This window comes from Oncorhynchus nerka, linkage group LG17 (genome assembly GCF_034236695.1).
Source record: "Oncorhynchus nerka isolate Pitt River linkage group LG17, Oner_Uvic_2.0, whole genome shotgun sequence".
Classification (NCBI taxonomy): Eukaryota; Metazoa; Chordata; class Actinopteri; order Salmoniformes; family Salmonidae; genus Oncorhynchus; species Oncorhynchus nerka.
Window position 1 is genome coordinate 42,282,109 of NC_088412.1, and position 22,992 is coordinate 42,305,100.

Sequence of the window (22,992 nt, forward strand, 5' to 3'; positions counted from 1 at the left end):
AAGAAAGAAGGGATACTGGTCTGTAGTTGTTGACATCGGAGGGATCGAGTGTAGTTATTGGTGTCCTTTACCAGTGGTTTCTTTAAAGCAATTCAACCACGAAGGCCTGATTCACGCAGTCTCTTCTGAACAGTTCATGTTGAGATGTGTCTATTACTTGAAACAGTGAAGCATTTATTTGGGCTGCAATCTGAGGTGCAGTTCACTCAAATTAACTTATCCTCTGCATCAGAGGTAACTCTGGGTCTTCTTTTCCTGTGCCGGTCCTCCTGAGAGACAGTTTCATTATAGCGCCTGATGGTTTTTGCCACTGTACTTGAAGAAACTATAATAGTTCAATTTTAAGTACTGATGGTCTGTCGTTTCTCTTTGCTTATTTGAGCTGTTCTTGCCATAATATGGACTTAGTATTTTACCAAATAGAGCTATGTTCTGTATACCAACCATTCCTTGTCGCATCACAGCTGATTGGCTCAAAAGCATTAAGTAGGAAAGAAATTCCACAAATGAACTTTTAACAAGACACACCTGTTAATTTAAATGCATTCCAGGTGAATACCTCATGAAGCGGGTTGAAAGAATGCCAAGTGTGTGCAAAGCTGTCATCAAGGCAAAGGTGGCTAATTTGAAGAATCTAAAATCTAAAATATATTTTGATTTGTTTAACACTTTTTTGGTTACCACATGATTCCATATGTGTTATTTCTACAATGTAGAAAATAGAAAAAAATAAAGAAAAACCCTGGAATGAGTAGGGGTGTCCGAACTTTTGACTGGTACATTCGGAAAGTACTCAAACCACTTAACTTTTTCCAAATTTTGTTACGTTACAGCCTTATTCTAAAATTTATTAAATTGTTTTTTTCCCCTCTCATCAATCTACACACAACACCCCATTATAACAAAGCAACAATTGTTATGCAATTTAAAATATATAAAAATACAGAAATATGACATTTACATGAGTTTTCAGACCCTTTAATCAATAACTTGTTGAAGCACCTTTGGCAGCGATTACAGCCTTGAGTCTTCTTGGGTATGACACTACAAGTATGGCCCACCTGTATTTGGGGAGTTTGTCCAATTCTTCTCTGCAGATCCTCTCAAGCTCTGTTAGCTTGGATGGGGAGCGTTGCTGCACAGCTATTTTCAGGTTCAAGTTCGGGCTCTGGCTGGGCCACTCAAGGACATGCAGAGACTTGTGCCGAAGCCACCCCTGCATTGTCTTGGCTGTGTGCTTGTCCTGTTGGAAGGTGAACCTTTAGCCCAGTCTGAAGTCTTGAGCAGGTTTTCATCAAGGATTTCTCTGTGCTTTTCTCCATTCATCTTTCCCTTGTTCCTGACAAGTCTCCCAGTCCCTGCCACTGAAAAACACCAACACAGCATGATGCTGCCACCACCATTCTTCACCGTAGGGATGGTGCCAGGTTTCTTCAAGACATGACGCTTGGCATTCAGGCCAAAGAGTTTCATCTTGGTTTCATCAGACCAGAGAATCTTGTTTCTCGTGTCTGAGAGTCTTTAGGTACCATTTGGCAAACTCCAAGTGGGCTGTCATGTGCCTTTTAATGAGGAGAGCTTCCGTCTGGCCACTCTACCATGAAGGCCTGATTGGTGGAGTGCTGCAGAGATGGTTGTCCTTCTGGAAGGTTCTCCCATCTTCACAGAGGCACTCTGGAACTCTGAGTGACCATTGGATTCTTGGTCACTTCCCTGACCAAGGCCATTCTCCCCCGATTGCTCAGTTTGGCCAAGCTCTAGGACAAACCTTGGTGGTTCCAAACTTCTTCCATTTAAGAATGATGGAGGCCACTTGGGGACCTTCAAAGCTGCAGAAATTTTTTGGTACCCTTCCCCAGATCTGTGCCTCGACACAATCCTGTCTCGGCGCTCTACAGACAATTCCTTCAACCTCATGGCTTTGTTTTTGCTCTGACATGCACTGTCAACTGTGGGACCTTATATAGATAGACAGGTGTGTGCCTTTCCAAATCATGTCCAATCAATTGAATTTACCACAGGTGGACTCCAATCAAGTTGTAGAAACATCTTAACAATGATCAATGGAAATAGGATGCACCTGAGCTCAATTTCGAGTTTCATACCAAAGGGTCTGAATACTTATGTGAATAAGGTATTTCTGTTTTTTATTTGTAATAAAATGTGCAAACATTTCTAAAAACCTGTTTTTGCTTTGTCATTATGGGGTATTGTGTGTACATTGATGAGGAAAAACACAATAAAATCCATTTTAGAATAAGGCTGTAACGTAACAAAATGTGGAAAAAGTCAAGGGGTCTGAAAACCTTCCGAATGCACTGTATGTCAGTTTTTTCTCTCAACATTTACAATACATATTTAAGAAACTGATATTCAAGATTTTTTTCTCAGTTTGAAAATGTCATTCATCAGGGCCTATTTTATGTCTTTCATTTAAAAAAATACCCTGTTGTTCTTTTTACTATTAGATATTGATGAATGCAAGAACGACCAAATCTGTGGGCCATTCTCACATTGCACAAACACAAATGGATCTTTCTCTTGCACCTGCCAAAGAGATTACATTTCTACTTCAGGCACTAAGCGATTTCATACAGAGAATGGGATAATATGTCAAGGTAAGCCTATCAATTCACCCTCAAAATTTTGAAACCAAAGTTGAGGGAATTGGGAGGATACATTATTAAAATTATGCGAGGTTACCATATTATATAAAATCTTAATAAACAAATTGTGAGCAGTGTTATCTTAATTATCTTTTAAAAATTAAATATGTAACAATTTTGGTATGTCCTGGTGATATCATAATTGTAAATATTGAAATATTGTTAAACAAACAAGCAGTTTTGAGGTTACTCTAGCAGACTGTTAAATTAATATGATGATTCCATATGTTGTATTCCAGAGCATCCCAAGAAAAATTGTCATGACAACGTTGTGTGCCTAACACAAAGTGTCAACAGAACACTTGAATATGTAAGTATTCCAACAAATGAACTAAGAAGGTAGTACCACTTATAATATATAATAGGACACCGCCCTCTGTTGGTCACTATATAGATATTTAATTGGTACATGTGTTTATCAATCAGGATCTCCTATTAGGAATATGTTAATATCCATGTGTAGAAATGTGCATAGGTCTGAACACTTTTTGTGGGAATAACTTAGTTTAATTGTCTGATTTGCTTTAAGATTTAGTAGACATTTTTAAATTCACCATCCTAGTTATCCTATTTGGAGAGGAGGCATCCATTGGAGCTTACTTAGTCTTGTCTCTTCCATTTGTAGATCAGAAATCTTACAGATCTTCAGAGCCTGCTGGTGGAGATTGAAAAACAGACGTCGGGAGAGCTGACGTCGGTGGATGTGATCTCCTATGTGGAGGCCCTCTCTCAATCGGCCTCGCTGATGAGCTCTGGGGAGAAGAATCAAACCGCCAAACCAGCCGTGACCAAAGCAACTCTCAGAGTAATCTTTATTTCCACTAGCATTGTTATTGCTTTTTTTAGAAGTAGGATACTAAATGTTCTTGGCCTAAGGGTATATATATATATATATATATATATATATATATATATATATATATATATATATATATATATATATATGGTTTCTGTCATCATTTGTAAGGCTACTTAAACTTTGCTGCGTTTACATTAAAACAGAGAAAGGGTTGTTCAATCCATGAAAATAAACAGTATGATTTGTCTTGTTTCTTGATATTCATAAATGCTTTTGTTTGCCTTCCTTTCTATTCCACAGACATTTTTACATGTGGTGAACAATTTGGTTGAGAAGGATGAGTTGGTGGCCTGGAACAGACTCAAAGAGGAGCACCGGGACCACACCATAACCAAACTCTTACACACAGTGGAGGAGAGTACTTTGACACTGGCCAGGAAATATAAAGTGACAACTGAGATTGAGATCAAAGAGAAAGAAATGGGTAAGAAGAGCACCACACCCATGTCTCTTAGCACGGACACACCTGTAGCAGTTGTCGGCCGAGAGCAGGGGCATTTCTAGGATTTAAGGACATTGGGGTTTAGCCCAAAGCCAGAGATGGAACACTAGTAGGGTAAAAATAAAAAATAAATGAACAGCTAAATGCATAAATCTGGTGCACTTTGAGATGAAAATTGAGAGATTAGATATATATTAAGAATTTGTACAAAAAAAAAAATTATTAAAATAACTAGAAAAGTACATTTCCTGAAGAAAATGTGGTGTGCATGCTAGCTTGTGAAGGATTGATTAATTGAGAGGATAGGATAGCCTGAACATGTGAAAGTTGGTTTGGTGTCTCTAGCGTGAACGTTTCAAGAGTTACTAATGGTGGGTTATTTTATTCAAATCTTTGCAAATGTATGTAGTTATAGTTTATAAAAGTGTTTAAGAATTTGAAGTCAGGATAGCCTTAACATCTGAATGTTGGTTTGGTGTCTCTAGCTTGAACAGTTCAAGAGTTACTGTTGGTGAGTTATTTTATGCTAATTTAATACATATTTTTATAGTTTCAGTTGATACGTTTTTTATGAATCGTAAGTGAGGATAGCCTTAACATGTGAAAGTTGTTTTGGTGTCAACAGTTACTGCTGGGGAATTATTTCATGTAAATGTGTGCAAATGTATAGAATTATAGTTAATTTACATAAGTATAGTTGAATTTAACGTTAGGATAGCCTGAACATGTGAAAGTTGGTTTGGTGTCTCTAGCTTTAACGGTTCAAGAGTTACTGTCGGTGAGTTATTTTATGCTCATTTATATACTTATAGTTGATAAAGATCTTAAAGAATTTGAAGTTAGGATAGCCTGAATGTTTTAAAGTTGATCTTACCAAGCCTACCTACATGAATGCCTACAAAAAGGCATAGCCTCTTGTAATTCATTTTAAAAAACACAAGTATGCATATTGGATTTAGACATTAGATTGCAGGCAATAAGATGCACCAGACAAATTGGGAAGAAATGTAATAATAAAAGAAGTATAAGGAATAACATTACTGTTCTTTCTGACAAGCATATCCTATAATATGAAAGACAATCATAAGTAATGGGAATTGGTCCACTGACTTACATCAACTAGTGTGAAATAAATATATGAAACAGACAATCTCCTGAAGACAACATGGCATAACATAAATCTGCCCAGGGCTACACCCAAATTAGGCTGTCTATCTATTTTCCCTACTCCCCCCATAGGACAAAACATATACTTCTGGGTTCACAATCTCTTTGTCAATGTGCCATCTTCAACCAAATGTGTGCCTGTCCAGTTACCTGGGGGGGTAATTCCAAAAAGATGGTTTAACAAATTCAGGATTCCCTGAACATATCCAGCTTACCTTAACCAGATGAGGGAGATTTCTTGGTTCCAGAATGGCTGCCTCTCCTTGAAGTAATTAGACTAACCGAAGTGCAGATTGGTCGATCTGACAATTGGCGTGTGCACACAACATTCAAAAAGGTCCTCATGTCGATGACATAAAAGTACATAGATATGGAGTCAAAAGACAGAGCCCAATAAGTCCACAACAAGAAACACTTGTAACAACATACAACAAATATGTTCACTTATTTACCCCAAAATAGTAATACAGCCGCCACAGCAAAATACAGCCTGACAGAAAATTGCAAACAGAGTAAATGTGTAAGTGAACCGGCACTATTCCAATATCTAATAGGCCTAATTTACACATGGGTGATTAGTAATAATGCTTTCACTTTATAGAGCACTTTTATTGCCACGTTGGTGATATTACATGTGAAGGCTATATACCAATATATAAATTGTGGTAGCCTATGTCACAATTGCATTGGTAGGCCCATTCCACAGCCTATGTATGAGGAATAAGAATTTATTGAATTCAGAGTGCTTTTCATGACAACACGGGCAACAATATCTTCTACGTTTAGTTTTAACACCAGAAATGTAAAACCTTTTTTTTATCATGTTGCCTAGTGTTGTTCATTTGAGATTAGCAAAACATCGCTGGCAGTCAATTGACCACAGCCAACAGTGCCTGCAATTCTGTAAAAGTCCTCCTTGATTATATGGACAGGTTCATGGCCAAAAAAGTATTCAATGCGAAGCAGACTCTTCTTATGGCTCTACACACAGTTGCCTTTCCAAATCGTTCTGCATCACCCAAATTGTACAGGAAACTTTGTGGGGGGGGAAATCACTAAGTAATGCACAGAGTTTTTAGGCCTATACCAGTCAAAGCAAAACTGTATTGGGTTACATTGGTTATGTAGGGGTTGAGTAATTTGAAAGAAGATAGCAAGGAATTTCTCTCATCTCAAATTCGGCCTGCCGCCTTCAAGCTAACCCCAGCCAACCAGAGGCTGCAAGCTGTTTTTGTTGTTTCTATAAGTACCTTACATTTGTTGTGATTTTAATTTGATTCGATTTATTTGCCACAACTACACGTGGACATAATGAATTTAAAATCATCTAGGATGACACAAAAAGGATACACCTAAATTTACAGTTTAAGTAGATTATATTGATTATGCCCAAAAGATACCCTACATTTAATCCATTGATTTAATATACTATATTTTCGGGGCAATCCAAACTGCTCCTTTTAACAAATTCCACTCCCTAAACCACCTCACTCACTTGAAGAAAAGTGTTTATCGCTACGTTACAGTAGGTGGCAGAACTTCTTCAACCCCACAGAAGAAGCCAAAAAGCCTTCAACAGGAAGTTACCATCCATCCTTCGTATGCTAGCTCAAGCTGGCTAACATTAGCCACACCTCATGCTCTTTACAGACATTGGCATTTGATTGGCATCAACATTTTCATAGTATTTAAACAACGATCACCCACTTGGGTATAATCAATGAGGAGATGGCACGTGGGTACCTGCTTCTATAAACCAATGAGGAGATGGGAGAGGCAGGACTTTCAGTGCGATCTGCTTTAGAAATAGAATAGAGTTCTATTTTAGCCTTTGGCAACGCAGACGCTCGCGAGCAGTGTGGGTGCAATAATTGAATAACATAGATTCCTACATTTATTTTGCAAAGCGAGCTGTGTAGTCAGGGTATTAGTCTGCTCTCTCTTTGCTTTTCATCTGCGTTTATGTTTTAGTTCTGTTATGTTGTGTTCTAGCTGGTTTCCAGAAGTTGTGCTCTAGCTTGCCGACGATAAACGTGGGGATTTGCTAGGCTGGCTAGGCTAATACCTAGTTGGCGAAATAGCTAACATTAGCTGGCTGGCTAAGATAACTTGATATAGCTACCATTCTTTGATAACTGGATTACTTTAATGTAGCTGTAAACTAGGTGTTGATAGTGACTGGCTGACTCATTCAGTGCTAACGTCAGCAGGCTGACTAATAGAGCTAACGTTAGCAGGCTAGTTGGCTAGTAACCTTGCAAGTTTATTTCTAACAATAAATTCATAAGGCATTTGCTTTTTTTAAATTGGCTGAAAATGTAATTGAACCAGCATGGGTGCAATGAGTGCAAAATATTTGGTTTAATTTGAAGTTCTACATTTGAAGTTATTTCTGTTGGAGTTTATGTTATGGTGAATAGGCTTGCTTGCCAGGTCCTTCATATTACATCACATCCCAGAAAAACATTTTCAGACGTGACTTTGGCATTCTTCAGAATTCTGATAGAAAAATAGAAAAGTGAGGTGTAACTTTGCATTGGGTCTTTGCATGTGCATACTAGTGCAAATCCATATGTTAAGTGGGGTGACATTTATGCTACCCAACCTTTAATGACAGAATATATTTGAAACTTAACGCACATTAACTTTTATGACAAATAAAATAATAATTATGGTATTTTATCTATAGGTGTGAAAAAGGTGTTCATGCATTGATAAGCACACCAAAGACGGCATTAATGATAAGAAGTAAAATTCTACTTCTAAAAGCCTATTTCACACCATAGACTCCTTCATTTTGATTTCAGCACAAATTTTCTAGCCTGGATTTTGAATCGTGCATGGAAAAAGTGGATCATTCAACGAAGACGTTGGACCTTGTTAGTTATCTAGTAAAACAACACGTTTGAAAATGTTTCTCGCTTTTAGCTTTCTCGGCTGTTCATGCACCAGATTGGAATGAAACTTTTTTGTTCAAGTAAGTAACGTTTCTACTTTCCTTCATTTCTGTGTAGTTTTACTTGTGTAATGTCAACAAGGACAATAATGCAAGCTAGCTAGCCAACCTTAGCCATCTAATTAACGTTCCTTGGCTATCTAGCTTGTTAACGTTAGCTAGCTAAAAACATTCAAATGGCCGTTGCTAGCTAGCTAAATGCTGTTAAGTTGCTATCTTATTGTGTCCTTGCTAGCCAAGTTACTTAGCTAGCTAGCTTACTAACGTTAGATGGCTTGCTAATGTTAGTTAGTCAATGTTGTTAGCTAGCTAGTTAACTAACATGATATGTACATTCAGAGGAGAAAATAGCCCCTTTATTCATGTAGCTAATCTGGTACGGGTGGTAGGGAAGGGAAATATGTTAACATAGTGTGCCATTTCTAATACTTTCTAATCCTACATTTTGTAGCTTTGGTTTCTGCTGTAATGGGTGCCAAGGACCTGAAGTCGACGGTGTGGCGGATGCTATCTTGCACCATCTTGCCATCGCCACAAACTGGATAATTGCATGCTGCTACTGGACAGTATGTTGTCCAACTCACTTTGCACATGGGAAAACAATGTCCACTATGGATATCCATGTGGGCAATGTAATCATTTGTTATATATTGTTTATGTACAATGTCACTTATTTGATTGCTCTACTGAATCACTTTGATTACTGTCACTTTTTTTTGCCATTGCACTGTCAATAAATGTATTTTAATTTATTTATTTGTCGTCACCTGTTGATCCAGGGAACCAGGACTGGCCTTAGTTATCGTATAACCTATCACTGTCAATAAATGTATTTTATTTGTATTTATTTATTTGTCGTCACCTCTTGATCCAGGGAACCAGGACTGGCCTTAGTTATCGTATATGTTTTGGACACACATAATCAAACTGAAAAAATTGTTGCCCCCGGCTGTAGTGTCGGGAGAAGGGTGGCTGGGTCATGTGAGAAAAGTGTCACGTCAGCGGGAGGAACATGGCTGCCGCGTGACTCATGCAACCTATCAGGAGTTTCCCGTCAATGAGGACGATGGGCAAAAAGAGCTGTTACACGGCACCTGACGACGTCCTTCCGAATGCCCATTGCTAACTGGGTTGTTGTTCAACGCGACGTGCCATTCCATAATGGCTACTGCTTGCTAGCTAGCATGTTTAAAAAACAGCAGTTGTTCAGCCTTCTCAGTGTAACAGTTGGGATAATGGGATAATTCAGAGTACAACGCATTTCTCATGCCAACTCCACAGTGTCTTAATCTACACAGGAAGCCTGTCCGACCCTAGTGCGTCTGTAAGCCAGCTGGTCGGCTCTGCTTGCTAACGTACAACTTGCAATTTAAAAATGATTCGACCATCAAAAGGTTTGGGGCTGGAGTAAAAAACATGGGGTTGATGTCCCAGAAGCCCACACTGTACAACTTTTCCCTTTAAATTGACAGCATTATGCTGGCTCCGGAGTTGCCAGCTTAGTACTGCAATATAACTTTACAGCAGAGATGCTGTAATATATTTTACAATACTATTTTCCTTATTGTAAAACATTACTGCAGTAGAAATATATGTTATAAAGCAACATTACAGTATTAAGCTGGAAATTCTAGTGCCAGTATAATGCTGTAAATGTACAGTGTAATTCTCCCTGAAATCTAAATGTGTAAAACAAAAACATACAGTTGATGTTGAAAGTTTTATACATACACTTAGGTTGGAATCACTAAAAGTTGTTTTTCAACCGCTCCACAACCGCCAAAACTATAGTTTAATTCACTGTATCACAATTCCAGTGGGTCAGAAGTTTACATGCACTATGTTGACTGTGCCTTTAAATAGCTTGGAAAATACCAGAAAATGATGTCATGGCTTTAGAAGCTTCTGATAGGCTAATTGACGTCAATTTGAGTCAATTGGAGGTGTACCTGTGGATGTATTTCAAGGCCTACCTTAAAACTCAGTGCCTCTTTGCTTGACATCATGGGGAAATAAGCCAAGAATAATAAGCCCAAAAAATGGTAGACCATTACAAGTCTGGTTCATCCTTGGGAACAATTTCATCTTTACAAACAATAGTACGAAAGTATAAACACCATGGGACCACGCAGCCATCATACCGCTCAGGAAGGAGATGCGTTCTGTCTCCTAGAGATGAATGTACTTTGGTGCAAAAAGTGCAAATTCCAGAACAACAGCAAAGGACCTTGTGAAGATGCTGGAGGAAACAGGTACAAAAGTATCTATATCCACAGGAAACCGAGTCCTATATCGACATAACCTGAAATTCCGCTCAGCGAGGAAGAAGCCACTGCTGCAAAACTGCCATAAAAAAGCCAGATGACGAATTGCAACTGCACATGGGGACAAAGATTGTACTTTTTGGAGAAATGTCCTCTGGTTTGATAAACAAAAATAGAACTGTTTGGCCATTGTTATGTTTGGAGGAAAAAGACGGAGGCTTGCAAGCCGAAGAACACCAACCATGAAGCACGGGGGTGGTAGCATCATGTTGTGGGGGTGCTTTGCTGTAGGAGTGACTGTTGCACTTCACAAAATAGATGGCTTCATGAGAGAGGAAAATTATGTGGATATATTGAAGCAACATCTCAAGACATTAGTCAGGAAGTTAAAGCTTGGTCGCAAATGGGTCTTCCAAATGGACAATGACCAATGTTGTGACAAAATGGCTTAAGGACAACAAAGTCAAGGTATTGGAGTGGCCATCACAAAGCCCTGACCTCAATCCTTTAAATTTGTGGGCAGAGCTGAAAAGTGTGTGCGAGCAAGGAGGCCTACAAACCTGACTCAATTACACCAGCTCTGTCAGGAGGAATGGGCCAAATTTCACCCAACTTATTGTGGGAAGCTTGTTGAAGGCTACCCAAAATGTTTGACCCAAGTGAAAAAATTTGAAGGAAATGCTACCAAATACTAATTTAGTATGCATAAACTTCTGCCCCACTGGGAATGTGATAAAATAAATAAAAGCTGAAATAAATCATTCTCTCTACTATTATTCTGATATTTCACATTCTTAAAATGAAGTGGTGATCCTAACTGACCTAAGACAGGGAATGTTTACTCGGACTAAATGTCAGGAATTGTGAAAAACTGAGTTTAAATGTATTGGGCTAAGGTGTATGTAAACTTCTGACTTCAACTGTACATTTTTACATGAAATACATTTATTCAAATTGGTGACAACATATTAACATAATTGACAATGAGGTAACAACAGTTAACACATAAGAGCATCATTAGAACACTATATTGTGTGCCTGTGCATTAGAGATGTGGGGGAGAGAGAGACAGAGAGAGAGATGGAGTTAAAATTGGGATTGGCTACAATCCTAGATCTATGATCAGGAGCAACTCTATTCTGGGTATGGTGTTTCAGAGGTGGTGAAACACACAACGGGGCAGTTTGGGCAGGAGAGCATCCAGGAGAGAGAAGTCAGTGCAGCATCAAGCGTTCCCCATGAGTTGCAATAACAATCCTCCTAATTTCTGATTTGTTAGCTCTTCTCACCCCTAGGACAACCATAGAAAAATAAAGAATACAGTATAATGAGAGACAGAGCCCACCAGGGCTGGTACTCTGTGGGTAAAAAGAAAGATGACAAGGGACAGATCAAGAATGTGTGTGTGTCTGTACTTACCACACTAGAGGGCTTCATTCAAACTCAGTGAACTCTTGGAAGAATGGGTTATTGTAGGGGTTGAGAACGGCGGGCGGGAAGCCTAGTGGTTAGAGCGTTGGGCCAGTAACCAAAAAGTTGCTGGATCCAATCCCTGAGCTGACAAGGTAAAAATCTGTCATTCTGAACAAGGAAGTTAACCCACTGCTCCCAGGTAGGCTGTCATTGTAAATAAGAATTTGTTCTTAACTGACTTGCCTAGTTAAATAAAAACATGTGTTTGGCCCTCATGTTTCCTGAGCTGAAATAAAAGATCCCAGAGTTTTCCATATGCACAAAAAGCTCTCAAATTTTGTCCACATATTTGTTTAAATCCCTGTTAGTGAGCATTTCTTCCTTGCCAAGCTAACCCATCCACCTGACAGTTGTGAAATATGGAGAAGCTGATTAAACAACACGATCATTACACAGGTGCACCTTGTGCTGGGGGACAATAAAAGGCAGCTTTAAAATGTGCAATTTTGTCACACATCACAATGCCACAGATGCCTTAAGTTTGAGGGTGCATGCAATTGGCATGCTGACAGCAGGAATGCCCACCAGAGTTGTTGTCAGAGAATTGAATGCTAATTTCTGTACCAAAAGCCGCGTCCAACGTCGTTTTAGAGAATTTGGCAGTACGTCCAACCGGCCTCACAACTACAGACCACGTGTAACCACACCAGCCCAGGACCTCCACATCCGGCTTCTTCACCTGCGGAATCGTCTGAGACCAGCCCCCCCGATAGCTGATGAAACTTTGGGTTTGCACAACTGAAGAATTTCTGCACAAACTGTCAGAAACCATCTCAGGGAAGCTCATCTGTGTGCTCATCATCCTCACCAGGGTCTTTACCTAACTGCAGTTTGGCGTTGTAACCAACTTCAGTGGGTAAATGCTCACCTTCGATGGCTACTGGCACACTGGAGAAGTGTGCTCTTCACGGATGAATCCCGGTTTCAACTGATGGCGTCATGTGTTCGAGCGGTTTGCTGATGTCAATATTGTGAACAGAGTGCCCCATTGTGGCGGTTAGGTTATGGTATGGGCAAGCATAAGCGATGGTTAACAAACACAATTACATTTTATCGATGGCAATTTGAATGCACAGAGATACTTTGACAAGATCCTGAGGCCCATTGTCGTGCCATTCATCCGCCGCCTTCACCTCATGTTTCAGCATGATAATGCACGGCCCGATGTCGCAAGGATCTGTACACAATTCCTAGCTGAAAATGCTGAAAATGTCCCAATTCTTCCATGACCAGCATACTCACCCGACATGTCACCCATTGAACATGTTTGGGATGTTCTGGATGACGTGTACAACAGCGTGTTCCAGTTTCCGCCAAAATCCAGCAACTTTGCACAGCCATTAAAGAGGAGTGGGACAACATTCCACAGACCACAATCAACAGCCTGAACAACTCTATGCGAAGGAGATGTGTCACACTGCATGAGGGAAATGGTAGTAATACTGACTGGTTTTCTGATCCACTCCACTAACTATTCTTTGAAGTTATCTGTGACCAACAGATGAATATCTGTATTCCCAGTGAAAATGTGTGAAATCCATAGATTAGGGCCTAGTTTATTTATTTCAATTGGCAGATTTCCTAATGAACTGGAACTCAGTAAAATATTTGAAATTGTTGCATGTGCATTTATATTTTCTGTGTAGTTTATGAAATCAATTGAGGCAATGAACAAATACAAATAAGACGACTAGATTCACCTATTTCAATCCAATAAAACATTGATATACCAGGCTCACAACATTTTCCTTTCTTTCTCTCCCACCAAATGTGTACATACTACTGGTAAAGCGAACAGTTTTGGCTAATACTGTAACATTATGCAACAAAGTTTGAGGGCATATATGAATACGGCTGAGAGCCGAGTGAACAGTGACAGGTTGTTGCCGTTCATGCTCTCCCCATTTAGCATACTGTATCACTGGACATCTAGATGGCTACCAATATTAGTCATTTCTTTTGTAGGCTGTTATCTTACTTGACATATAATCCTGGGAGGAAAAATTATTGGCCACGTTACTACCTACCTATGGTGACACTGTGATACAGCTCCCCAGTGAAATCACTTTAGATCGGAAAGCACCTCGATACAACACCGGTCATTCGCTGATTTATGTGTTAAATGCGGCCTTTCAATCATAATGTTGTGCCGGTAATATATTTTGAACTGCTAGAAACGAGCCATTTTCTCTGTAGTAAATGGTGAAAACATAATGGTCACGAATCTGCACTCAGTTTGTGATCTATGGCACTCAGAGGCTGAGGGAGAGCGACGCCTATCAACACAACAATCGTTATCAGGGTGATTTGTTTTTTCACTAGGTATCACAGAAATATATTTATGAGCAATTTAGGGCAGACCGAAATGGCTTGTGTCAGCTTGAGCTAGCTTATTATAGCTAGCTAGCTAGCTAGGAAAACATGTAGTAATTCAGCATTGGTTAGCAATAAAGATAAACAAGTCAAGGTACCTTCACAGCAGCTTCAAGAAGATATTTTACTAAAATAGTCTAGCTTTATATCTCACCTGACAGTATGAGGTTGGCACCTGAAACCGATCATTTGAATCTACAGTAGGAAAAAGATATTACTGTAAAAAAGTACAGTATGTTGGATTATTTTTTACTCCAGGCTTCCAATTACAGGTAATAACACTATTTTCATAATTTTACCCATAAATCAGTGAAATCCACAGCAATAATGGTGTAAAACAGATTGACTTATTTTTTTCTGTTCATTCAGTGATTTACTGTTGACTTGACTGAAAAGTCTTATGCAGGCCTAATGGCCAATTGTACTTGGCACCTCTGAACAGAGTGCCAACCGTAATTTGCAAATTGATTCTACATGTAGAAACCTGAGAAAATGTCGACAGTTAGATGCCTACTGGCGGTTGGTCCCTAAAACACACAGCGCTGAACGAATGGTGAACAAAAGACATATGAACAGCAGACCGTCATTTGGTGCAATGTGTTTTCTCCTTTACATTCAACTCTAACACCGAAAGCTATTCAATGCCTACTTTTTATTTTATTTTTTACTTTACCCCTTTTTCTCTCCAATTGGTAGTTAGTCTTGTCCCATCGCTGCAACTCCCCTACGGAGGCAAAAGTCAAAAACCATGCGTCCTCCAAAACTGCCAAGCCGCACAGCTTCTTGACACACTGCTCGCTTAACCCGGAAGCCAGCCGCACCAATGTGTCAGAGGAAACACTGTCCAGTTGGTGTCCGAAGTCAGCTTGCAGGCGCCCAGCCTGCCACAAGGAGTCGCTAGAGCGCGATGAGACATGGAAATCTCGGCCAGCCAAACCCTCCCCTAACCCGGATGACGCTGGTCCAATTGTGTGCCGCCTCACAGGTCTCTTAGTCACGGCCGGCTGTGAAACAGCCTTGGATCGAACCTGGGTCTGTAGTGACGCCTCAAGCACGGTGATGCAGTGCCTTAGACCGCTGCGCCACTCTGGAGTCCACAATGCTTACTTTTGACCATATCCATTTTGATTGTATAAAAATGGGGATGATGGCGGGGATGATGCTACAGTGGGGAGAAGAGGTCTGTAATTTTTATCATAGGTACACTTCAACTGTGAGAGAAAATCACATTGTATGATTTTTAAGTAATTCATTTGCATTTTATTGCAGGACATAAGTATTTGATACATCAGAAAAGCAGAACTTAATATTTGGTACAGAAGCCTTTGTTTGCAATTACAGAGATCATGTTTCCTGTAGTTCTTGACCAGGTTTGCACACACTGCAGCAGGGATTTTGGCCCACTCCTCCATACAGACCTTCTCCAGATCCTTCAGGTTTCGGGGCTGTCGCTGGGCAATACGGACTTTCAGCTCCCTCCCAAAATGTTCTATTGGGTTCAGGTCTGGAGACTGGCTAGGCCACTCCAGGACCTTGAGATGCTTCTTACGGAGCCACTCCTTAGTTGCCTTGGCTGTGTGTTTTGGGTTGTTGTCATGCTGGAAGACCCAGCCACGACCCATCTTCAATGCTCTTATTGAGGGAAGGAGGTTGTTGGCCAAGATCTCGCGATACATGGCCCATCCATCTTCCCCTCAATAAGTCATCCTGTCCCCTTTGCAGAAAAGCAACCCCAAAGAATGATGTTTCCACCTCCATGCTTCACAGTTGGGATGGTGTTCTTGGGATTATACTCATCCTTCTTTTTCCTCCAAACACGGCGAGTGGAGTTTAGACCAAAAAGCTCTATTTTTGTCTCATTAGACCACATGACCTTCTCCCATTCCTCCTCTGGATCATCCAGATGGTCATTGGCAAACTTCAGACGGGCCTGGACATGCGCTGGCTTGAGCAGGGGGACCTTGCGTGCGCTGCAGGATTTTATTCCATGACGGCGTAGTGTGTTACTTATGGTTTTCTTTGAGACTGTGGTCCCAGCTCTCTTCAGGTCATTGACCAGGTCCTGCCGTGTAGTTCTGGGCTGATCCCTCACCTTCCTCATTATCATTGATGCCCCACAAGGTGAGATCTTGCATGGAGCCCCAGACCGAGGGTGACTGACCGTCATCTTGAACTTCTTCCATTTTCTAATAATTGCGCCAACAGTTGTTGCCTTCTCACCAAGCTGCTTGCCTATTGTCCTGTAGCCCATCCCAGCCTTGTGCAGGTCTACAATGTTATCCCTGACGTCCTTACACAGCTCTCTGGTCTTGGCTATTGTGGAGAGGTTGGAGTCTGTTTTATTGAGTGTGTACACAGGTCTGTGAGAGCCGGAATTCTTACTGGTTGGTAGGTGATCAAATACTTATGTCATGCAATAAAATGCAAATGAATTACTTTTCTGGATTATTTTTTTTTGATTCCGTCTCACAGTTGAAGTGTACCTATGATAAAAATTACAGACCTCTACATGCTTTGTAAGTAGGAAAAACTGCAAAATCGGCAGTGTATCAAATACTTGTTCTCCCCACTGTATTTAGTTAAAGTCAGTTTTATGCTGAAAAGTGTTTATATGTGTTAAGATCTTGGTTTATTGGAAATCCGTTCTCTATTGACGCAGATGCTGTATTAATCAGATAATTATTATTCCACTCAACTGAATCATTTCTGTTATTTCATTTACAGAAATGAAACTCTACACTTTTGATGTCCAGCAAACAAAGAAAACAGAGCTCTCTGTCTCCATGGGAGGAGATCGTATCAACTTAAATCCTAAAAGGCAGAAGGGAAACAAAAATGGTAAGAGATCAGATTAAAGGGAAAAAACATTCACTATGACAACATTAAGACATTATTGTCAGCTAAAGATGCATTTAAATGAGATGAGAATCTTATCAAAGTAACAAGTCAAATGTTATTGTTTTTGGCGGAACCTCTACATTTGTCAAATGTAGAACCAAACACTAGCACTTACTGTATCAACACCTGACATAAACTTCAATATTACTACATTCGAATTCAATCTATTTTTTTCTGTACATCAGGAAGTGTGTCCATAGTTTTCCTGCGGTATGACAGTGTCGGTGGCATCCTGAAACCAAACACTGACCCTGGTGTTACAGACTACACGAGCTACGCAGAAACAGGGGAAATCACTGTGAACTCTCGGGTGATAGCGGCTGCCATCAAACCTGCTGACATGTACCAGCTGGACCATGTGACCTTCACTCTCAGACACACAGAGGTATGTTTGCAGTCACGCAGACAGCCTAGACTCATCCATTAGCTCTCCAGTGGCAGACCGCTAACTTGTGACACACACACAAAATTACAACACTCCTGTAAATCCTGTTTTGATGTCAATGGGAGATTTGTGGTACAATTTAAGTGAAGTTATGGAGAGTTGTGATTAATGTGTATGGCCATATGTTAGTTTAAAAGTGCATGCAGGCACGATATGGTCGTTCAGTATTTCCACAATCAAAAGGTAGCCATTTGTTTTACACAAACCACCTTATTTATTTTGTACCTTTTTCAAAAACATATTTTGCCATAACATATCCAATTCCTATCCTATTTCATTCCCTTTCTTTTGAAGCCTATTGACACTAAAGATGATGTAACCAAATGTGCCTTTTGGGAGTACGATCCGGCCAGCATGCAGGGCCATTGGGCCACACAGGGCTGTGAGCAAACCCACGTCAACAGCACCACCACCACATGCTCCTGCAATCACCTCACACACTTCGCCATTCTTATGTCTTCTGGACGGGCCAACGTAAGTGTCCATACCATCCATATGAATGTATTCCAATCCCCTGTGGCTGTCTTGTTGGTGATCTGAACATCTTTCATGAAAGGCCAAATGGAAGTGATTTTTAATAGAAAAGACAAGCTAACTTGTATTTAGATTTTTTTTTAAAGGAGAGTGGAATTGCACCCTCTTTCATATTTTTTGTTGTTTATTCAGACAGCACATAAATATAGAGGGATATAGGGCAGGATAATAGAAAATGGTGATTGAACCCACAACCTTTTGGGCTCTATGCATAGTATTGGCGGCTATACCATTCAACCACACCTACTAGATTGTAGGTTTAACCTCTCAAACTCTGACGCCTTTTCTAAACAACACATAATATTGTAAACTACCCTCATAAAGTACCGAGATACAGCAGGCCAACAAAAAAACTGAAATGTACAGCTTTTTTGTTTGAGGAAAAGAAGATTTGAAAGTCTAGGTTTGAAATAAAATATGTCCCCAATTACTGTTCCAAAAGGATAAAAAAATATATTTAAAAACATTCAGTTAATTGTTTACCTAATGGTGTCGCTCTAAACATTTTTTTTATTTTTATTTCACCTTTATTTAACCAGGTAGGCTAGTTGAGAACAAGTTCTCATTTGCAACTGCGACCTGGCCAAGATAAAGCATAGCAGTGTGAACAGACAACACAGAGTTACACATGGAGTAAGCAATTAACAAGTCAATAACACAGTAGAAATAAAATGGGCAGTCTATATACAATGTGTGCAAAAGGCATGAGGAGGTAGGCGAATAATACAATTTTGCAGATTAACACTGGGGTGATAAAAGATCAGATGGTCATGTACAGGTAGAGATATTGGTGTGCAAAAGAGCAGAAAAGTAAATAAATAAATAAAAAAAATAAAAAAAAACAGTATAAAAACAGTATGGGGATGAGGTAGGTGAAAATGGGTGGGCTATTTACCAATAGACTATGTACAGCTGCAGCGATCGGTTAGCTGCTCGGATAGCTGATGTTTGAAGTTGGTGAGGGAGATAAAAGTCTCCAACTTCAGCGATTTTTGCAGTTCATTCCAGTCACAGGCAGCAGAGTACTGGAACGAAAGGCGGCCAAATGAGGTGTTGGCTTTAGGGATGATCAGTGAGATACACCTGCTGGAGCGTGTGCTACGGATGGGTGTTGCCATCGACCAGTGAACTGAATAAGGCGGAGCTTTACCTAGCATGGACTTGTAGATGACCTGGAGCCAGTGGGTCTGGCGACGAATATTGCGAAGCCGACTAGAGCATACAAGTCGCAGTGGTGGGTGGTATAAGGTGCTTTGGTGACAAAACGGATGGCACTATGATAGACTGCATCCAGTTTGCTGAGTTTGGAAGCCATTTTGTAGATGACATCGGATAGTCAGTTTTACTAGGGTAAGCCCGGCGTGAGTGAAGGAGGCTTTGTTGCGGAAAACTCTTGATTTGATTTTCATTGGAGATGTTTGATGTGAGTCTGGAAGGAGAGTTTGCAGTCTAGCCAGACACCTAGGTACTTATAGATGTCCACATATTCAAGGTCGGAACCATCCAGGGTGGTGATGCTAGTCGGGCATGCGGGTGCAGGCAGCGATCGGTTGAAAAGCATGCATTTGGTTTTACTCGCGTTTAAGAGCAGTTGGAGGCCACGGAAGGAGTGCTGTACATGTACAAATACATGTACAAATTCCCATAGGAACACACCCATTTGAAAAGCACAGGGCATTCTTATGACATTGCCAGCAGTAAGATGCGAGTTTGATTTCCAAAACCACAAGGGCTGAAGCTTTCGAATGATATGTCACTTTCTATTTTCTGACAACAACAAAACTAGGGGAGAAGCAGGGAGCTGTAAAAATGATTCACCTTTCCATTGTGTTGGTTCTTCTTTTCAGATGGCGGCCCACTACAACATTCTGACCAGGATCACTCAGCTGGGAATGATCATCTCAATCATCTGCCTGTCCATGTGCATCTTCACCTTCTGGTTCTTCAGTGAGATACAGAGTACCAGAACCACCATTCACAAGAACCTGTGCTGCAGCCTCTTCATGGCTGAGTTCATCTTTCTGGTCGGGATCAATATGAACACCCATAAAGTGAGCACTGACTGCACTTCGACTCCAGTAAATATTGAACAGTATATTCTTGAACATATAAAGACAGTATGTTGAATAAAGGGAACCTGTGTGTGTATTTGTGCCTCCGTCTGTATCTCATTTGCATTTGTTTACATGTGCAGTCACCCTTGCCTTATATGATTTCATAGATGGTAAGTCTGTCTAATTTGTTTCTCTTTCTCTGCCCTCAGCTATTCTGCTCTATCATTGCTGGGCTTCTCCATTATTTCTTCTTAGCGGCTTTTGCCTGGATGTGCATTGAGGGGATCCATCTGTACCTGATAGTGGTTGGTGTCATCTACAACAAAGGATTCCTGCATCGCAACTTTTACATCTTTGGATATGGAAGCCCTGCAGTGGTGGTGGCCATTTCGGCTACACTTGGCTCCAAGTATTATGGTACCAATAAAGTGTAAGTAGAAAAAGGGAGTGTGCTTGTTAGGTGTTGTTGTAGCACTACACACCAGCATGTGGTTAAATAATGTTTTATGTTTCAAAGGTGTTGGCTGAGCACAGAAAATAACTTTATTTGGAGTTTCATTGGGCCTGCGTGTTTGATTATCCTGGTAAGGTTCAACATTTTAATTTCATCATATTATTTTCAATACATTTTCACACATTTTATTTGACATTCAAGAATTTCCTTTCTTTCAGAAATGTCTGGAAACACTGATTAAATCATTTACAACATGTTATCATTTTGCATGTCAGTAATGGGTAATAAGGTTTATGACATTCCACAATTACATCAAAAAGTTGTTTACTCCAAAGAACATATTGCAGTAGTCCTAGGTTGTTTCTCATGGTTTTGTATGCGTCTATCCGGGCTAAGGTCAATCTCCTGGCTTTTGGAGTGATCATTTACAAAGTGTACCGACACACTGCTGTGAAGAAGCCAGAGATTAGCCATTACCAAAACATAAGGTAAGCTTGATAAAAACATCCCAAGAATGTATTGACTTCATGCCAAAGACCCAGTGTTTGTTGAGGAAAACTCAACATGTGTAAAAAAATTAATTAAAAAAATAAAGATTACTACAGTTAGTAAAATTGTCCCACAGAAGTATTGAATATTGAGCAGATACTTTACGTTAGGGCAGAACTTGAGCTACAAACGTTAGCATTAAGCTGATTGTATGAGCCTTAGTTAAGTACATCACGTCAGAATATGGCTCACAATGACAAAACCATATATGGTCCTTCCAGGTCCTGTGCTCGTGGTGCCCTTGCCCTTCTGTTCGTCCTGGGCGCCACCTGGACATTTGGCGTGTTGCACATTCTCAATGAGACTACCCTCACAGCCTATCTCTTCACCATTGCCAACGCTTTCCAAGGGATGTTCATCTTCATCTTCCTCTGTGTGTTGTCCAGAAAGGTAAAACCTTTCTCTAAAATAGGTTCATAATTATGGCCAGGGGTTTTTCCTGACCACATGACCTGACCAGGAGAAACGCAGGGCCCAGAGTTTTGCCTGGACATATCATATGGTCAAGAGATAAACAACTTCTGGCCCTATTTGTAATTACTTTAGCATTCCTTCATTTAATTTCTTTATTATAAAAATGTTGTAATATTTTACCTCATCCACACACTGAGGCTAACTAATGCGTGTAACACATTCCCCATTCCATTTGACTTTACCAGATCCAAGAGGAGTATTACCGGCTGTTCAAAAATGTGCCATGTTGTTTTGAGTGCCTGAGATGAACAAGGCTGCGAAATCCAGAGGGCCCATCATCGGCAAAAGTTACTGGGGGACTCTGGAGTCTTTTTTTAAAAGTAGAGTACAGCACTGCAATATCTTTACCCCAATGTATGCTTTGTTTACCAGGCAAAGAGAATAATAATGAGAACAGACTTGTTCAACTGATGTAAATTGTTCATGTAGCAAATAATGTTTTGTGTTTAAATCTATTTTGTCTTCTCGTAAGACTGACTTAAAGGTAGACTCTGGGAAATGACATTGCCACAAGCAGCACCACAGCTTTGCGATAAGTGAGATGTAAGACTTCTCTCTCACACATAGCAGTATCTGCGCATGTGCACGGGTTCGCTTCACCACGGGCCCAAAACAGCTGAGTTGTTGCTGAAATTGACCCACTATGCTTTTTACATCTACGGCACATCGCTGAGTCGACCTTAAATATTCTACATTTTGACTTGTAAGGATTTTTGGAGGGTTAGTTTTTTATCACTAAACATTTCACTGTCTTATCTTAAACCTAGAATCTTACTTCTGTTCTATTTTTATCTAATGACTGAGCATTCTCACATTACTTAACAGTTTCTCAGATACCTTATTAACTTGGTGCTCACCAGTTTGCACTTCTGTTTTCTATCAAAATCTCTCTTCATTGTTAGCAGATGGAGGATAAGGGTAGTACACCAACACGGCATGTCCTATTAAGTATTTCCTTTTAATAAAGATTCTGCTTTTTCAGTATGTGTGTCATAAGTTTGTAAATGATTCAAGTTAGTCAAAAACAAATAAAAATGCATTAAAATATAGACATAATGACCTCTTCTGAACATTTTCCACTTTGTAAAACCTAAAGGTGTTTTCATTATCTTCTCATCCCTTTAACAGTAGTTATTTGTGACCTGTTTCTGGAAACTAGGCGTATGTCGTGGGTCACTACTTCACAGGAGAGCCGTTTGCACCGAAAAAATAAATAAATCAAAACGCGTTTTTTGGCTGGCTCACTAGCTAACATTACGTATATGCTCTCCACTTTCTGGAGGACCGAGTTTTAAAATGAGTGGGGTTCGAGTATGATAGTTAAGGAGATGGAGAAAACGCCTGTCTCTGGATTACATCTTCAAATAAGGGCAACCATGACATC

At 40.1% G+C, this 22,992-nt stretch overlaps 1 protein-coding gene and 1 long non-coding RNA gene across 2 annotated transcripts in view; both read left to right on the forward strand.

The window, feature by feature from the left end:
- The window catches only part of adgrl4 (adhesion G protein-coupled receptor L4), a 30,117-nt gene extending 7,525 nt beyond the window's left edge, over nucleotides 1–22,592 (forward strand). The window contains exons 4-16 of the mRNA XM_029686716.2: nucleotides 2,469–2,618; nucleotides 2,906–2,976; nucleotides 3,292–3,471; nucleotides 3,766–3,949; nucleotides 16,925–17,038; nucleotides 17,284–17,483; nucleotides 17,838–18,017; nucleotides 19,925–20,128; nucleotides 20,341–20,561; nucleotides 20,649–20,715; nucleotides 20,982–21,073; nucleotides 21,356–21,524; nucleotides 21,794–22,592. Of these exons, the coding sequence (XP_029542576.1) occupies nucleotides 2,469–2,618; nucleotides 2,906–2,976; nucleotides 3,292–3,471; nucleotides 3,766–3,949; nucleotides 16,925–17,038; nucleotides 17,284–17,483; nucleotides 17,838–18,017; nucleotides 19,925–20,128; nucleotides 20,341–20,561; nucleotides 20,649–20,715; nucleotides 20,982–21,073; nucleotides 21,356–21,524; nucleotides 21,794–21,856 (1,895 nt within the window). The 3' untranslated portion in view covers nucleotides 21,857–22,592. The remainder of the gene's footprint in view (nucleotides 1–2,468; nucleotides 2,619–2,905; nucleotides 2,977–3,291; nucleotides 3,472–3,765; nucleotides 3,950–16,924; nucleotides 17,039–17,283; nucleotides 17,484–17,837; nucleotides 18,018–19,924; nucleotides 20,129–20,340; nucleotides 20,562–20,648; nucleotides 20,716–20,981; nucleotides 21,074–21,355; nucleotides 21,525–21,793) is intronic.
- On the forward strand, nucleotides 6,612–8,842 carry LOC115145276 (uncharacterized). Its single transcript, XR_003865939.2, has 2 exons — nucleotides 6,612–8,111; nucleotides 8,542–8,842. It is a non-coding gene; the product is annotated as an uncharacterized LOC115145276 (long non-coding RNA).
- Nucleotides 22,593–22,992: the final 400 nt, after the last annotated feature.